Raw genomic sequence first — 14,101 nt, 5'->3', positions numbered from 1 at the left:
ATTCAAATTCAGTATGTTTGGGTTAAAGCCTGTACCTGGGTATATTGTTAAAAAAGGAAAAAAAAAAAAAAAGCTCCACAGTGATTTTGATGCATAGCCAATGTTGAGAAATCCTAGTATATCAACTTGTAGTTCTTAAACCATGTTGTCTCATTTCACCTCTGGGTAACAACCATTTCTTTAGTAAGTAGAGTAGGTATTACTAGACTGTAACACAAGTTTTATAAATTGAGAAACTAAAGGCTATAAGATCATGAATAACTAAGTAAGATGAGGAACCAGGTCCTCAGACTCTCCAGAGAGAAGTTTCCCTTCTTTTTTTTTTTTTTTTTTTTTTTTAAATAAAGCAATTACAGAAAAGTAAATTGGGTTTATGTGTATATTAAGGGTGAAGAAAAAGATGAATTACTACACTCGTTCCAAATTGTGACCGATTCTCTCTTCTGGCTCTTAGGAGGCCATGTTCAACTCATCCAAAATGGTAAGAGAAAAGATTTTTATGGTAACTGATAATAGGGGCACCTGGGTGGCTCAGTTGGTTAAGCGTCTGCCTTTGGCTCAGGTCATGATCCTGGGGTCCTGGGATCAAAACCTGTGTTGGGCTCCCCACTCAGCAAGTTGCCTGCTTCTCTCAGGCCCTCTACTTCTCTCCCTGCTTGTGCTCATGCGTGCTCTCTCTCTCACACAAATAAATAAATAAAATATTTTTTAAAAAAGATAACTGATAATAATTGTAAAGTACTTGCTAAGTTGATTTTTGTCTTTAAAAATAAATACATCGGGATCCCTAGGTGGCGCAGCGGTTTGGCGCCTGCCTTCGGCCTAGGGCGCGATCCTGGAGACCCGGGATCGAATCCCACATCGGGCTCCCGGTGCATGGAGCCTGCTTCTCCCTCTGCCTGTGTCTCTGCCCCTCTCTCTCTCTCTCTCTGTGACTATCATAAATAAATAAAAATTAAAAAAAAAAATAAATAAATAAAAATAAATACATCATTAACTATACAGATAACCACAGTTAAATGAAACTACCCTGAAATAACTCCACACACAAAAATAAAAGCCCATTTGGACATTCCAGCTTTAAATAGCCAATGTTGACAATGGGACTATTAAGGAGAACATTGCTTAAATATAATTTTCTTCTTAGTTTTATCTATTTAGCAAATCCAAGTTAAGGATTAATGATAATTTTAACAATTTAGGGGAAAAAGTTTTCTAAGTTCCAAAGATTATGCCTGTGTTTTAGATTTACTGTGAGAAAAATCCTTATTATATACAGAGTAGATATGATTTAATTCACAGCCTAACTGTTCATGTAAGAGTAAGCTTTTATGTATTGACATTTTTACTGAATTTAAAAGTTCTTTTATAGGGTATTTCTACATTATATTGAGAAATATAAATATGTGTTAGTTTTACATAATGTTTTACATTATGTTTTTCACAGTCTTAAGACTGGGAAAGTAATCTATATTGATAATTGTGGCAACATTTGTGTCTTCTTGAAAGAGTCAATCTAAGATAAATATAATTATATAAGAACATTGACTTTTTTTAGAAAGTAATTGAATTTTTAATTTTAACTTAATCTTTTTCTCAGAATTATGAATGCACATAAAGAATCAAATATTTCTATAAGGATTATTAAAAGCACAATCCCTGACCCCTGTACCTCACTTCATTTCCCATTTTCCAAAGGCAACGACTTTCAATTAGTATAACTAATTGGTAATTATATCCATTTGAAGCTAAGTAGATGCAGAAACCAGGTCCTGTGATTCCCCAAAGAATAATCCCTCTCTCTTTTCTCTCTCTCTTTTAATACTTAGACACTTCCTTTTCTTTTAAAGCATTACCTATTAGTTTCCCAATATTAAACAAATATTATTACCAAGTTCCCAATTTAAACAACTTTTACCAAAAATATATTTAGTTATACTATAGTGGAATGCAAAAGACCTAGTAAAAAAAGAGACAACAGGAGCGAGGGTACCTGAATACTTTTTAAAAAAATAATAACTATGATAAAAGTGACAGTATTCCTCAGGTCAATCTGTAGATTTAAAATATCAATAATGGGACTCCTGGGTGGCTCAATTGGTTAAGCATCTGCCTTTGGCTCAGATCATGATCCCAGGATCCTGGGATCAAGCCCACATCTGGCTGTCTGCTTCTCCCTCTCACTCTGCATGCTGCTCCCTCTGCTTCTGTGCATGCATGCTCTCTCTCTCAAATAGATAAAATCTTTTTTAAAAATATCAATGTTTTAAAACTAAATGCTTGTGAAATTCATATACAAAAGTAAATGGATACAAAATTGGGGTCTCCAATAAACCTTTCTCTAAAAAGAATTAGCTTTTTGAAGAAATGGCTATGTCTGGGATACAAAATATGCAAGGTAAACCTGAAATATTTTGAATAGTAGATAGAAAGAATGCAGTCAAAGTTTATTTGGCATTCTGTGAAAAGCACTCGGGAGCCGAGTAAAGAGGTTTCTAATAAGGATAATAACTACTGAGGATTGAAACACATCAGATATAGTGAGACTATTAAAAATTACCATTATAGGGAGCCAGTTCATTTTGAAAACTGGTAAATGAAGAATCCAGTATTTATCTTGCCTTTTCTTATGTATTGATGAGGAGAAATTCCTTTTTATAGAAGAATTCCAACTTGTAGGTGAAAAAGGTAGGATAGAATATCACCATTGTCCAACTATTAATGAAAGAACAAATTTAGGAATTAATCATCCGGGATCCCTGGGTGGCGCAGCAGTTTAGCGCCTGCCTTTGGCCCAGGGCGCGATCCTGGAGACCCGGGATCGAATCCCACGTCGGGCTCCCGGTGCATGGAGCCTGCTTCTCCCTCTGCCTATGTCTCTGCCTCTCTCTCTCTCTCTCTCTGTGACTATCATAAATAAATAAAAATTAAAAAAAAAAAGGAATTAATCATCCATCACTGTCAAAATTTCAGAAGTACTACTTAATGGCTCATCATAACCTCACATATGAAATGTAGATGTCAAAAATTCAAACCTGAATCATTTTGGCCCCCAGCTCCAATGATCAATTTATAGAAGGTCAAAGAAACATTATATTACCACCCAGGAATGCAATTAGCAAAACTAGATAGTGGGAGGCTCATAGGACAATTGACAATTTTGTCAACAAATAAATTGTAAGGAAAAAAAAAAGTAGAGGAGGAGTCCATGGATTAAAAAATTTGAGGGGGATCCCTGGATGGCTCAGTGGTTTAGTGCCTGCCTTCAGCCCAGGGCATGGTCTGTAGTCCCAGGATGGAGTTCCACATCGGGCTCCCTGCATGGAGCCTGCCTCTCTCTGCCTATGTCTCTACCTCTCTCTCTCTCTGTCTCTCATGAATATATAAATGAAATCTTTAAAAAAATTTTAAAAATAATAAATAAATAAAAGAAATTTGAAAGATAACCAATTACAACGTATAATATACGCAATGTGTGGATCTTATTTGGAGCTTGATTTAAACAAACTTAAAGGGCAGCCCCAGGGGCCCAGCCGTTTAGTGCCACCTTTGGCCCCCGGGTGTGATCCTGGAGATCCAGGATCAAGTCCCGCTTCGGGCTCCCTACATGAAGCCTGCTTCTCCCTCTACCTGTGTCTCTGCCTCTCTCTCTCTCTCTCTTTCTGTCATGAGTAGATAAATAAAATCTTTAAAAATAATAATAAATAAAAATAAACAGACTTAAACACAAACACAAAACAATTGGAAGTTGGAGCATTGGTGGAATATTTGATGAAATTAAGGAATTATGATTATATAGTTTAGATAATAGTTATGTTTTATTTATTAATAATTGAAATCTTTTGGGAGTATGTATTGAAATACTTGTGGATAAAATAATTTGATATCTTAGATTTGCTTCAAAAGAAAATGGGAGGCTAAAAGTAGATGGGCCAGGTGAAATAAGATTGGCCATAAGTTGATCATTGTTAAGGTTGAATGACTGGTACACGCAGAGTCATGATATTATTCTCTCTGGTAGGTTTAAAGTTTTCATTATAAAAAATTTAAATGGGCAAAAGTATCAGTTTTTATTTCTGGGACTGTATAGTTATTTGACACTCAATGAAACAACTACACTTAAAAAAAAACAGTAGGGACTCCAAAAATAAATTGTATAACAATACAAACATTGTAAAAATAAAATGGAATGACTGTTTAATAAATTATTTTAGTATAACTTTTTCCAATATAGAAAAAGATCATATACTACATACTACATGAGTTCAGTGAATTCAGTTAAAAGGAGTTAATAAAACATCTATAAGTAGACAAAAATGAAATCATACACTTATCCAAAAGAATTTTTTTATTATTGGAGTAAAGAAATAAGAAGCCATAGAAATATTTAATAGTAGTGGAATTAACTTTTCTTGCAGTTGTTAAATGTTTAAAAAGTGATGTTTAGTAAAATATTGAAGTATTGGACTCTATAAATAGAAGAACAGTAATTAATATGTGAAAGAAATCAAATATGTTCTCTCAGGAGAGGAAAAGAGTAAAGTTGTTTCATGGAAGCTACAATAGTACTCACAGGTGTGCCTTGCCTGCACACTTGATCCCACTTTAATTAAAATTCTGATCAGTTAATGGAGAAGGAACAAGAAACTGACATTTAGTGGAAACCTACCCTGTTCTAGGACATTCTGCAGTAGTCTGAGAGAGCTATTCTAGCTTTATAGATGAAGATATAAGTGTTCTGAGAGGTTAAGTAACTTGCATAAACATCTAATGTCAGATCTTTATAATTGGCTGCTCAGGGCCTAAAAATTATAAACAAATAAAAAACAAATTTTTTTTGCAAGTAATAATTTCATTATGATTTAAGATAAAATATTAGAAGACATGGTACAGTATGTAAAATAATCCAATGTTTTAAGGATGTAAGCCACTGTTTGCAGTCATATATATCATTTTCATTCCTTCATATCGTCTCTTCTTTAAGAGAAATTTCATTTTATTCACTGAAATTTATAGCTAGAAAGAAATTCAAATTTAGGATATGTTTTATTTTGTTTCTAATTTAATGAGAGATAACAGAGTCTTAGCTTAGTATTTGTGGATGTTTTCTATTTACATTTTTCGTAAAATGGAATGACTTTTTTATGGTAACTTAAAAACCACTCGTCTTAAAATCTTTATTGTAAAGTATACAAAAGCAGGAGTGTTAGTAGAAATGGTAATACTTGGATTTGGTTTTGAAAGGACAAATGAATCCCAACTGTATCATAGAATCCTTAAATTTATTTTTCTCTTCTTTTAGTACTACAAAGTGATCATTTCTTGCACTTACTGCAAACTGACAATGTTCAAATAGGATCTACAGTCATGACTATGCTACAGAACATACTACAGATCAACAGGTGATTTGATTTTACAAAGTATTTATCAGAGTACTTACAATTTTTAACTTTTGGTCCAGAAGCATTACCAGTTTTTTTCTAGTTTTGCCAAAATTATCAATTACATATGACTTGTAAGTGATACTTCAAGAGCTCTGTATTATCATTATCATTCAGAAAAAGAGAATATAAAATACCATCAAAGACTGGAAGTATATTGTTGAATTGGTATCTCAGAGCTTAAGAAGATTTTAGACCATTCTCAGGCTTAGAGGAGAAATATGGTGATACGTGAAGAAAAGTATTGAAATCACAATAAAAAATGCCTACTCATATTTTATTTAGCAAACCGCAAGCTTACTATTATGCCAGGTACTTCAGAATGGCATAAAAGAACTAACTAACAGGCAATTTTTCCAGGTTAAAATGGAAAAGAGGGTATACATAGTTGTAATAATTGACTCTTCCAGTTCCATATGGATCTATTAAGCATCTACTGTGTGCGAACTATGTGTCTGTCATTGAGTTCCCAAAGTTGATTAGGATATAAAACTTGCCTTTAAGTAGCTTATGGTAAAGTGTAAAAGATTAACCCATGAACATAATTATATGTAACATATCAAGTTGCATTTGTAAAAGTGTGCACAAGTATTAGAGGAGCTCCTATCCTACACTGAAGGATGATGCTTCCTGAAGAAGGTAACATCTGAGGTGAAACTTTAAGGATGAAAAATTAGCCAGAGAGGAAGAAGATAAAGCAATATTTCTAGGCAGAGCTAACAATATAAGCAAATGCACAGAAATAAGGAAAAATGTGCTGAGGATAAAAAGTGGGTACAAGTCATCGTTGCTAGCATTTAAAGTATGGCATGTGGAGGTGGCTGCCAAGTTCTGCAGACTTAAGTCATGAAGAGCTCATATGCTGTGTTGAGGAAATTAAATCTTATCTGTAGGTAGTGGGAACACAGAAGGATTTTTAAAGTGAATAAAAATATGTATATTTCATTTGTATTACTCAGTTCACTATGTGGAGGAAGAATTTAAGGGGGAACAAAAGTCTAGACAAAGAAGACAATTAGAGGAAGCAACTACAGTAATCCAAGTGAAGTAATAAAATCTTGGCCTTGGGCACTGGTACCAAATAGATTTTAAAACAAATGGATCTTAAAAACTGAATTAAAATTATCAAGATTTTACTTCCACTTGTGTTTGAGATGGAATAATAGAAATGGATTTACCCTTCCACCTTAGAAAACAATAAGCAGCCAGTTTTTAGGAAACTGGACTTAAGTTAATGAAAGAAAGTGAGTCATAGGGAAAAGGAATGAATAAGGTGAGCTTAACAATTTTTCTCACTCATAACATTGAAAGGGTTCCAGACGGTGGCTCAGAGAGGAGTATCCTAGCCAGGCTGAGTTGAAGAGGTAGAGATGAGAGTCTGGGGAGAACAAAACAGCTAGAGTTCACAAGACAAACCATCAAAGAAAGAGCTACATGCTAAGAGAGAGAGCCCCAGAGGTCAGAAAATCTCTTTCAGTTATTTGATAGAGTACTGATTGGCACATGGATATAAGGAAACTACTCAATGTTAGAGAAAATAATAATCCAAAAACAGTGAAAAGGAACAGTACCAGAAGTTCACACAGAGTCAAGAATATTGCCAGACTCCCAACAGCTGAAGTGGAAAACCTCATGAATAGTGGAACGTTGGATAGAGTACTCAGGAAGGTTTCATCTCAGTACTGGGGGATAATTAGCACTAGATTGACTGCTATTTTGGACCATCCAAACAAAATAAAAGCAGAACCCAAAAGGAGCAAATTATTTCCAAGTAACTGCTCTGGTTTCTAAAACTGGCTTTGTCTTAAAAATATTTATTAATAGGTATACAAAAGCGGAAGTTTAGCAGAAGTGGTTATGTTTTGTTTGGGCTTTAAAAGGATGAGAAAATCCCACTTGTGCCATCTTTGTTTTGATCCCTTTTTTTTCTTCTTCCTGTAGTAATATAAAGTGATGATTTCTTACAGTTATCACAAACTAAAAATGTTTAGATAGGAGTCTAAACATCTAGAGTCACTACAATCGCAGTGATGCTCTAGAACATACCACAGATTAATAGGTGGCTTGGTTTTGTAAAAAGTTACTGATATTTTAGTTTTGGTCAGAACCATTACCAATCTGATACCAATTTTATGAAATCATTGGTTGCATGTGATTTGTATATGGAATTTGAAAATTTCTAACCAGAAGAAAACTCAGAAATATTTTTAGGAATATACATATACCTAGCATCCAACAAGATGAAATTCATGCAAGTATCAGGCATGTAAATATGCAGGAAAACAGGACCAATTATGAGAAGAATCAGTTGACCCAGACTGACATATATGTTAGAATTAATAGGACATTAGGATAGTTACTATGACTGTATTCCATATTTTCAAAAAGTTGAATAGAGACCTATATAAGACCCAGAGTGAACTTGTAGATAAGAAAACTACAAACTAGATATGAAAAATACACTGGATAGGATTGACAGCAAATTAACATAGGAGATTAGCGAACTTGAAGACATAGCCATAGAAACAATCCAAAATTAAACAAAAGAGGGGATCCCTGGGGGTGGGGGTGGGGGGGAGTTGTCAGCAGTTTAGCACCTGCCAAGTTCTGCAGACGTGATCCTGGAGTCCCGGGATCAAGTCCCAAGATCAATGTTCCCCATCAGGCTACCTGTATGGAGCCTGCTTCTCCCTCTGCCTATGTCTCTGCCTCTCTCTCTGTCTCTCATGAGTAAATAAATAAAACTTTTTAAAAAATGAAACAAAAGGAACCAAAAAAGAAAAACACATCAGTGAATTAGAGATCTGTAGGACTATTTTAAACACCTTTATATAGGCATAATTAGAGCACCTACAGGAGGTATTGGAGTCAGAAGAAAATATTTGGAGAAATAGTGTCTAAAATTTTTCCAGATTTGATGAAAACTATGATCTTGCACATTCCAATAGCTCATCAAACCCCAAGGACAGTAAAATATGACACCAAATACATAGAAATCAAAGCAGTAAAGCAAGAGAAAAATCTTAAAAGCAGGCAGAGGGGAAAAAAGACATTATATACAGAGGTATGAAGATAAAAATGATGGCAACTTTCTTGTCAAAAACAATGCAAAGAGAAAGAGTTGAACAGTATCTTTAAAATACTGAAAGAGAGCAACCATCAAACCTAGAGTTTTATACCCAGTGGAAATATATTTCAAAAACAAAGGCAAATACTTTTTCAGAAATCACCAGGAGACTCAGTACCAGAAATGTTGAAGGAAGTCCTTCAATCAGAAGGAAAGTAGATTTGTACAAAGTATTGAAGAATATCAGAAATGATAATCATATAGCTAACTATAAAAGATATTTTTCTTATGGTAATGTAATATAATCATATTTGCTTATACAAAAATAATGTATTTAGGAGTTTACACGTATATGTTAGTAAATTGTATTATAACAATAACATAAAGGCTATGAGGAAAGAAATGGAAGCATAATGTTATAAGCTCTTACACTATAAATAGGTTTCCCTATTATCTGAAAGTTTGCTTTGTGCCTCTGCTTTTACAAAACACCTACATTAGTACCTGTTTTTGCTAACCAAAAGAAATTCAAAGCTGATTTTCACTTCTACAAGATGGTAATTGCTTTTTTCACTTTATGCAGTTTTGACTTATAAAAGGTTTCATAAGAACACTCTAGGAAAACCTGTACATGAAATAGTATATCACTTGAAGGTAGACTCTGTTGAAGGTAATATGCTGTGAACCCTAATGAACCAATAAAATAACAAGACAAGCGGTTATAGCTAATAAGCCAAGAAAGGCAGTAAAAACAAATCATAAAGTAATATTTATCCCAAAGTAAGGCAGTAAAAGAAAAAAAAAAGGAGAAAGTGAATAAAGGACAATGGAACAGGTAGTCACCAAGAAACAGATTTAAACCTATCTATATTAGATATAACTGGTTGGAAAACCCCCCAGTTAAAAGGAAGAGAGTGAGAGATTGAGTAAAAAAGTAGGAACTAACAATATGCATTCTTCTAGAAATTCACCTTAAATATAGAAACACATAAATAAGTTAAAAGTAAAAGGATGAAAAAAGATAAACCATGCTAAACCTAGTCAAAAATAAGCTGGAGTGTCTATATTAATGTCAGAAAAGGTAAATTTCAGAGCAAAGTATTAATACCAGTGACAGCTATTTCATAATAATAAAGAATCAGTTCATTAAGAAAACATTTATTGGGGATGCCTGGGTGGTTCAGTTATTGAGCATCTGCCTTTGGCTCAGGTTGTGATCCCAGAGTCTTGGATCGAGTCCAGCATCAGACTGACCATAGGGAGCATGCTTCTCCCCCTGCCTATGTCTGCCTCTCTCTGTATATCTCTCATGAATAAATAAAATAAATCTAAAAAAAAAAAACATATTTGTTGATCTAACAACAGAGCTTCAAGATACAAAGAAAAAATTGATAGACTTGCAAGGAGAAATAGACAAATATGCAATTAAAGTGAAATATGTTAATACCCTTCTCTTGATAATTGATGGAATAAGTACACAAAAAATTATGACTGTAGAAGATTTGAACAATATCAACCTACTTGACCTGATTGACATTTTTAGAACACTCTACCAAACAGCTGGGATGCACATTATTTTCAAATGCAAATGGAACATTTACAAAGATAGGCCATTTCTGGGGCCATAAAATAAGAAAATAAATGTATTATTTATAAATTAGTGTAATGTAAAAGGATTTAAGTCATACAAGGTATGTTCTCTAACCTCAATGGAATTAAATTAAAAATACCAAGAAGACCTCTGAAAAATCCCCAAATGTGTGGAAGGTAATACATAATCTAAATAACCCAAAGGACAGAGAAGAAATAAAAATTTAAGTTAGAATTTGTTTTTACATTGATAGAAATGAAAACAGCATATGCAAATTTCTGGGATGAATCTAAATTAAAGCAATACTTAATAGGAAAACTTTTTAAAGATTTTTATTTATTTATTAGAGAGTGAGGACAAATAGGCCAGAGGGAGAAACAGACTCAGGTGAGCAGGGAGCCCGACACGTGGTTCAATCCTAGGACCCTGGAATCACAACCTGAGCTGAAGGCAGACACTTAACTAACTGAGCTACGTAGGCGACCCTTAATAAGAATTTTTTATCACTAAATACCAACACAGATTTCCCCCACTATTTGAAAGTAAAGCATTCCTGTAAAACCTTTCCTAAGCCAAAATGGCATAAAGCAAAGAAACAGCATTAATTTATATGGAGAAAAGTTTTGAGCTTTTTAAGACCCAAAAAAATAGCCTCCCAGGCTGATACCTTAAGACACATCTTACTAAAGGATGCACAGAATAAATTGAGATAAAGCACAGATACAGGCAGTTCAAAGTGATGGCAGTTTGATGCTGAGATACTGAGTGCAGTTCCCAGGGAAGGAGTTCGGTGGTACCACTCTGGCTTCTTGGGATGCACACTGCTTCTATAACAAATGCTGAATGCTATTTTTACTTTTTTCACCTTTTTTGTAAAAGCAACAATCTTCTGATTTCTTTTAGTTAGCAAAAAAGCTGAGTTCTAATGTAAGTATTTCATAGAGAGCAAGTGTTGTAATGCAAACTTTTGAAAAGCAGGGGATACCTGTATTAGAAAAGAGAAGTGTCAGATCACTGACCTTAGCTTCCACTTTAAAAAACTAAGAAGAGGGAATTAAATTCAATGAAAAGAAAGAAAATAATAGGGATGCTGGCTGGCTCAGTTGGTAGAGTGTGCAGCTCTTGATCTCAGGTTCACAAGTTTAAGCCCCATGTTGGATGTGGAAATTACTTAAAAAAATAAAATCTTAGAAGAAAGAAAATGATAAAGATCAAAGCAGAAATCAGTAAAATAGTAAACAAAAACAATAGAGAAAATCAATGAAACCATAAGCTGGTTCTTTGAGAAGATCAATGAAATTAATAAACCTGTAACACGATTGATCAGGGAAAAAAAAGAAGAGAATACAACCTACCAATGTTAGGAATTAGGAAACAATATAATAAAGTTTTAGGTATTAAAAATTACAATAAAGTTATAGGTATTAAAAATTACAAGGAAATAATGTGAACAACTTTATGGTTGTTAATGTGAGATGGACAAGTTCTTTGAAGGACACGAACTACCAAAATTTAAGAAGCAACAGAAAAAACAAGAAGCAGTAGATAATCTGAATAGCCTATAACTATGAAGAAATTGAATTTGTATCTAAAACACTTCCTACAAAGAACACTCCATGACTAGACAGCTTTTTCACTGGTAAATTCTACTAAATATTTAATGAAGAAATAATCATAAACAAGTTCTTCCAGAAAATTAAAGAGGAGGAAATACTTCCCAATTCATAATATGAGGTCAGCATTACTTGATAACAAATGAAAGATATTATATTAAAATCTAGCAATATATTAAAAAGTTAATATATTTTTAATAAGTTGGGTTTATTCTAGGAATTCAGGGCTGGTATAGTATTCTAAAGTCAAACAGTGTAATTCATCTTATTAATAAAAGGAAAAACATATCAATAGACACAGAAAAGCATTTGAAAAATCTATTATCCATTCCTGATATTTCAAAAGAAAAACTTTCAGCGTGGTACTAGTAGAAGATAGAACTTTCTTAGTCTGATGAAAGGCATCTAGGAAAAACCTACTTAATGGTAAAATGCTAAATGCTTTCCTTATATGATCATGGACAAGACAAGGATCTCCATTGCCATCACTTCTATTCAACATTGTATTGGAGTTCCTAACCTATACAGTTAAGCAAGAAAAAGAAATTATTTGTACAGACAGGAAGAAACAGGGCTCTCTCTATATTTGGAGTCAGCATTGTCATCTATGTAGAAAAAACAATGGAATGTGCAAAGAAGCCACTAAAACTAATAAGTGAATGTAGCAAGGGTAGTGGGATATAAAATCAGTATAAAAATATAAATTGAGGGCAGCCCGGGTGGCTCGGCGGTTTAGCACTGCCTTCAGCCCAGGGCGTGATCCTGGGGACCCGGGATTGAGTCCCATGTCAGGCTCCTGGCAGGGAGCCTGCTTCTCCCTCTGCCTGTGTGTCTCTGCCTCTCTCTCTCTTTCCATCATGAATAGATAAATAAAATCTTTATATATTTATATATGTATATATATATATATATATACACACACATATAAATTGAAGTTTTATACCCATCGTTTGATATTCAGAAATTGAAATTTTAAGATACTGCAACTTAAAATACAATAAAAAATATGAAATATGTAGGGTTAAGCCTGACAAAAAGTGGTGAAGACCTACTCACTTAAAACTATAAAAAGACATTGCTAAGAGGAATTAAAGAATATGGAAATATACTTCATGTTGATAGATGTGAATGCAATATTAAAATCTCCGTTTTCTCCAAATTGATACATATTTTAAATACAATCCCACTCAAATCTCATTTTTGTAGAAATTGGCAAACTGATTTCTACAATTCATATGAAAATCAAAGGACTTAAAGATATAAAATAACCTTACCAACTTTGAAAATGAACTAAGTTGGAGAGCTAACATTACCCAATTTTAAGACTTTATAAAGCTAGCATAATTAAGACAATGAGGTGTTGATGCAAAGATACACAAATATATCTATGGAACAGAATGGAACCCAGAAATAGACTTACACATTTATGAACAATTGATTTTCAAGAGGTGTGACCATCATTCAGTGGGATAGTCTTTTTCAGAGTGATAGAACAGTTGGCTATCAATATTTGAGAAAAAGAATTTTAATCTATACCTCTTAGCCACTACAAAAATTAATTCAAAATGTATAATAGACCTAAATGTAAAATTTAAACAACAAAACTTCTTGAAGAAAAATAGCCTTTATAACCTTGAGTTGCAACAAAGACAACCTTTGTTGTCTCACTGGGACACCAAAAGTAAAATCCACAAAAGAAGAAATTGGTTAGACTTCATCAAAATTTTAAGTCCGCTCTTTAAAAGACACTGCCTAGGAAATGAAAAAAGACAAAACAGACTGGCAGAAAATACTTGCAAAGCATATATCTTAAGTGTTTGTATCTGGAATATATAAAGGCTGTCAAAAATTTTTTCAAAAGGCCCAGTGTGAAAAATGAGCAGAAGACCTGAACAGACACTTCATGAAGAAGATACATGGATGACAAATAAGCACACAAAAAGATGTTCAGCAACATTAGTCATTAGAGAAATATCATTATACACTTGTTAAATGACTAAAATTTAATACACTGACCCAAGTGTTGACAAGAATACGGAGGAATCAAACACTGCTAGTGGGTGTGATAAAATAGTATAATCATTTTGGAAAATAGTTTGATATTTTATTTTATTTTATTTTATTTTATTTTATTTAGTTTGACATTTTATTAACAAATGTGTACATACCATATTTTCCATCCGTTCTACTTCTAGGTATTTGCCAAAGAAAAATGAAAGCATATATCCATACAAGGACTTGTACATAAATGTTCATAGCAATTTTATCTGTAATAGCCAATGACTAGAAACAATTGTCCATTACAGGTGAATAAAATATATGGTATGTCCATACAATAGACTACTACTCAGAATGACTACTCATACATGTGACAATCTAGATGAATATA

The 14,101-nt window shown here is 33.4% G+C and overlaps 2 protein-coding genes across 4 annotated transcripts in view; one reads left to right on the top strand and one right to left on the bottom strand.

Moving 5' to 3' along the window:
• EAF2 (ELL associated factor 2) overlaps positions 1–14,101 on the bottom strand; it is a 189,162-nt gene that overhangs the window by 50,136 nt on the left and 124,925 nt on the right. The gene's annotated exons all lie outside the window — the stretch shown is intronic.
• Positions 1–14,101, top strand: part of IQCB1 (IQ motif containing B1) — a 66,422-nt gene that overhangs the window by 16,130 nt on the left and 36,191 nt on the right. For all 3 annotated transcript variants that reach the window (XM_025475734.3, XM_049105514.1, XM_025475744.3), the window contains exons 6-7: positions 388–481; positions 5,303–5,402. In XM_025475734.3, coding sequence (XP_025331519.1) covers positions 388–481; positions 5,303–5,402 — 194 coding nt within the window. The remainder of the gene's footprint in view (positions 1–387; positions 482–5,302; positions 5,403–14,101) is intronic.

This window comes from Canis lupus, chromosome 33 (assembly GCF_003254725.2).
Source record: "Canis lupus dingo isolate Sandy chromosome 33, ASM325472v2, whole genome shotgun sequence".
Lineage (NCBI taxonomy): Eukaryota > Metazoa > Chordata > Mammalia > Carnivora > Canidae > Canis > Canis lupus.
The sequence above is the reverse complement of the archived record's forward strand: the minus strand, read 5'-3'. Positions and strand labels throughout refer to the sequence as shown.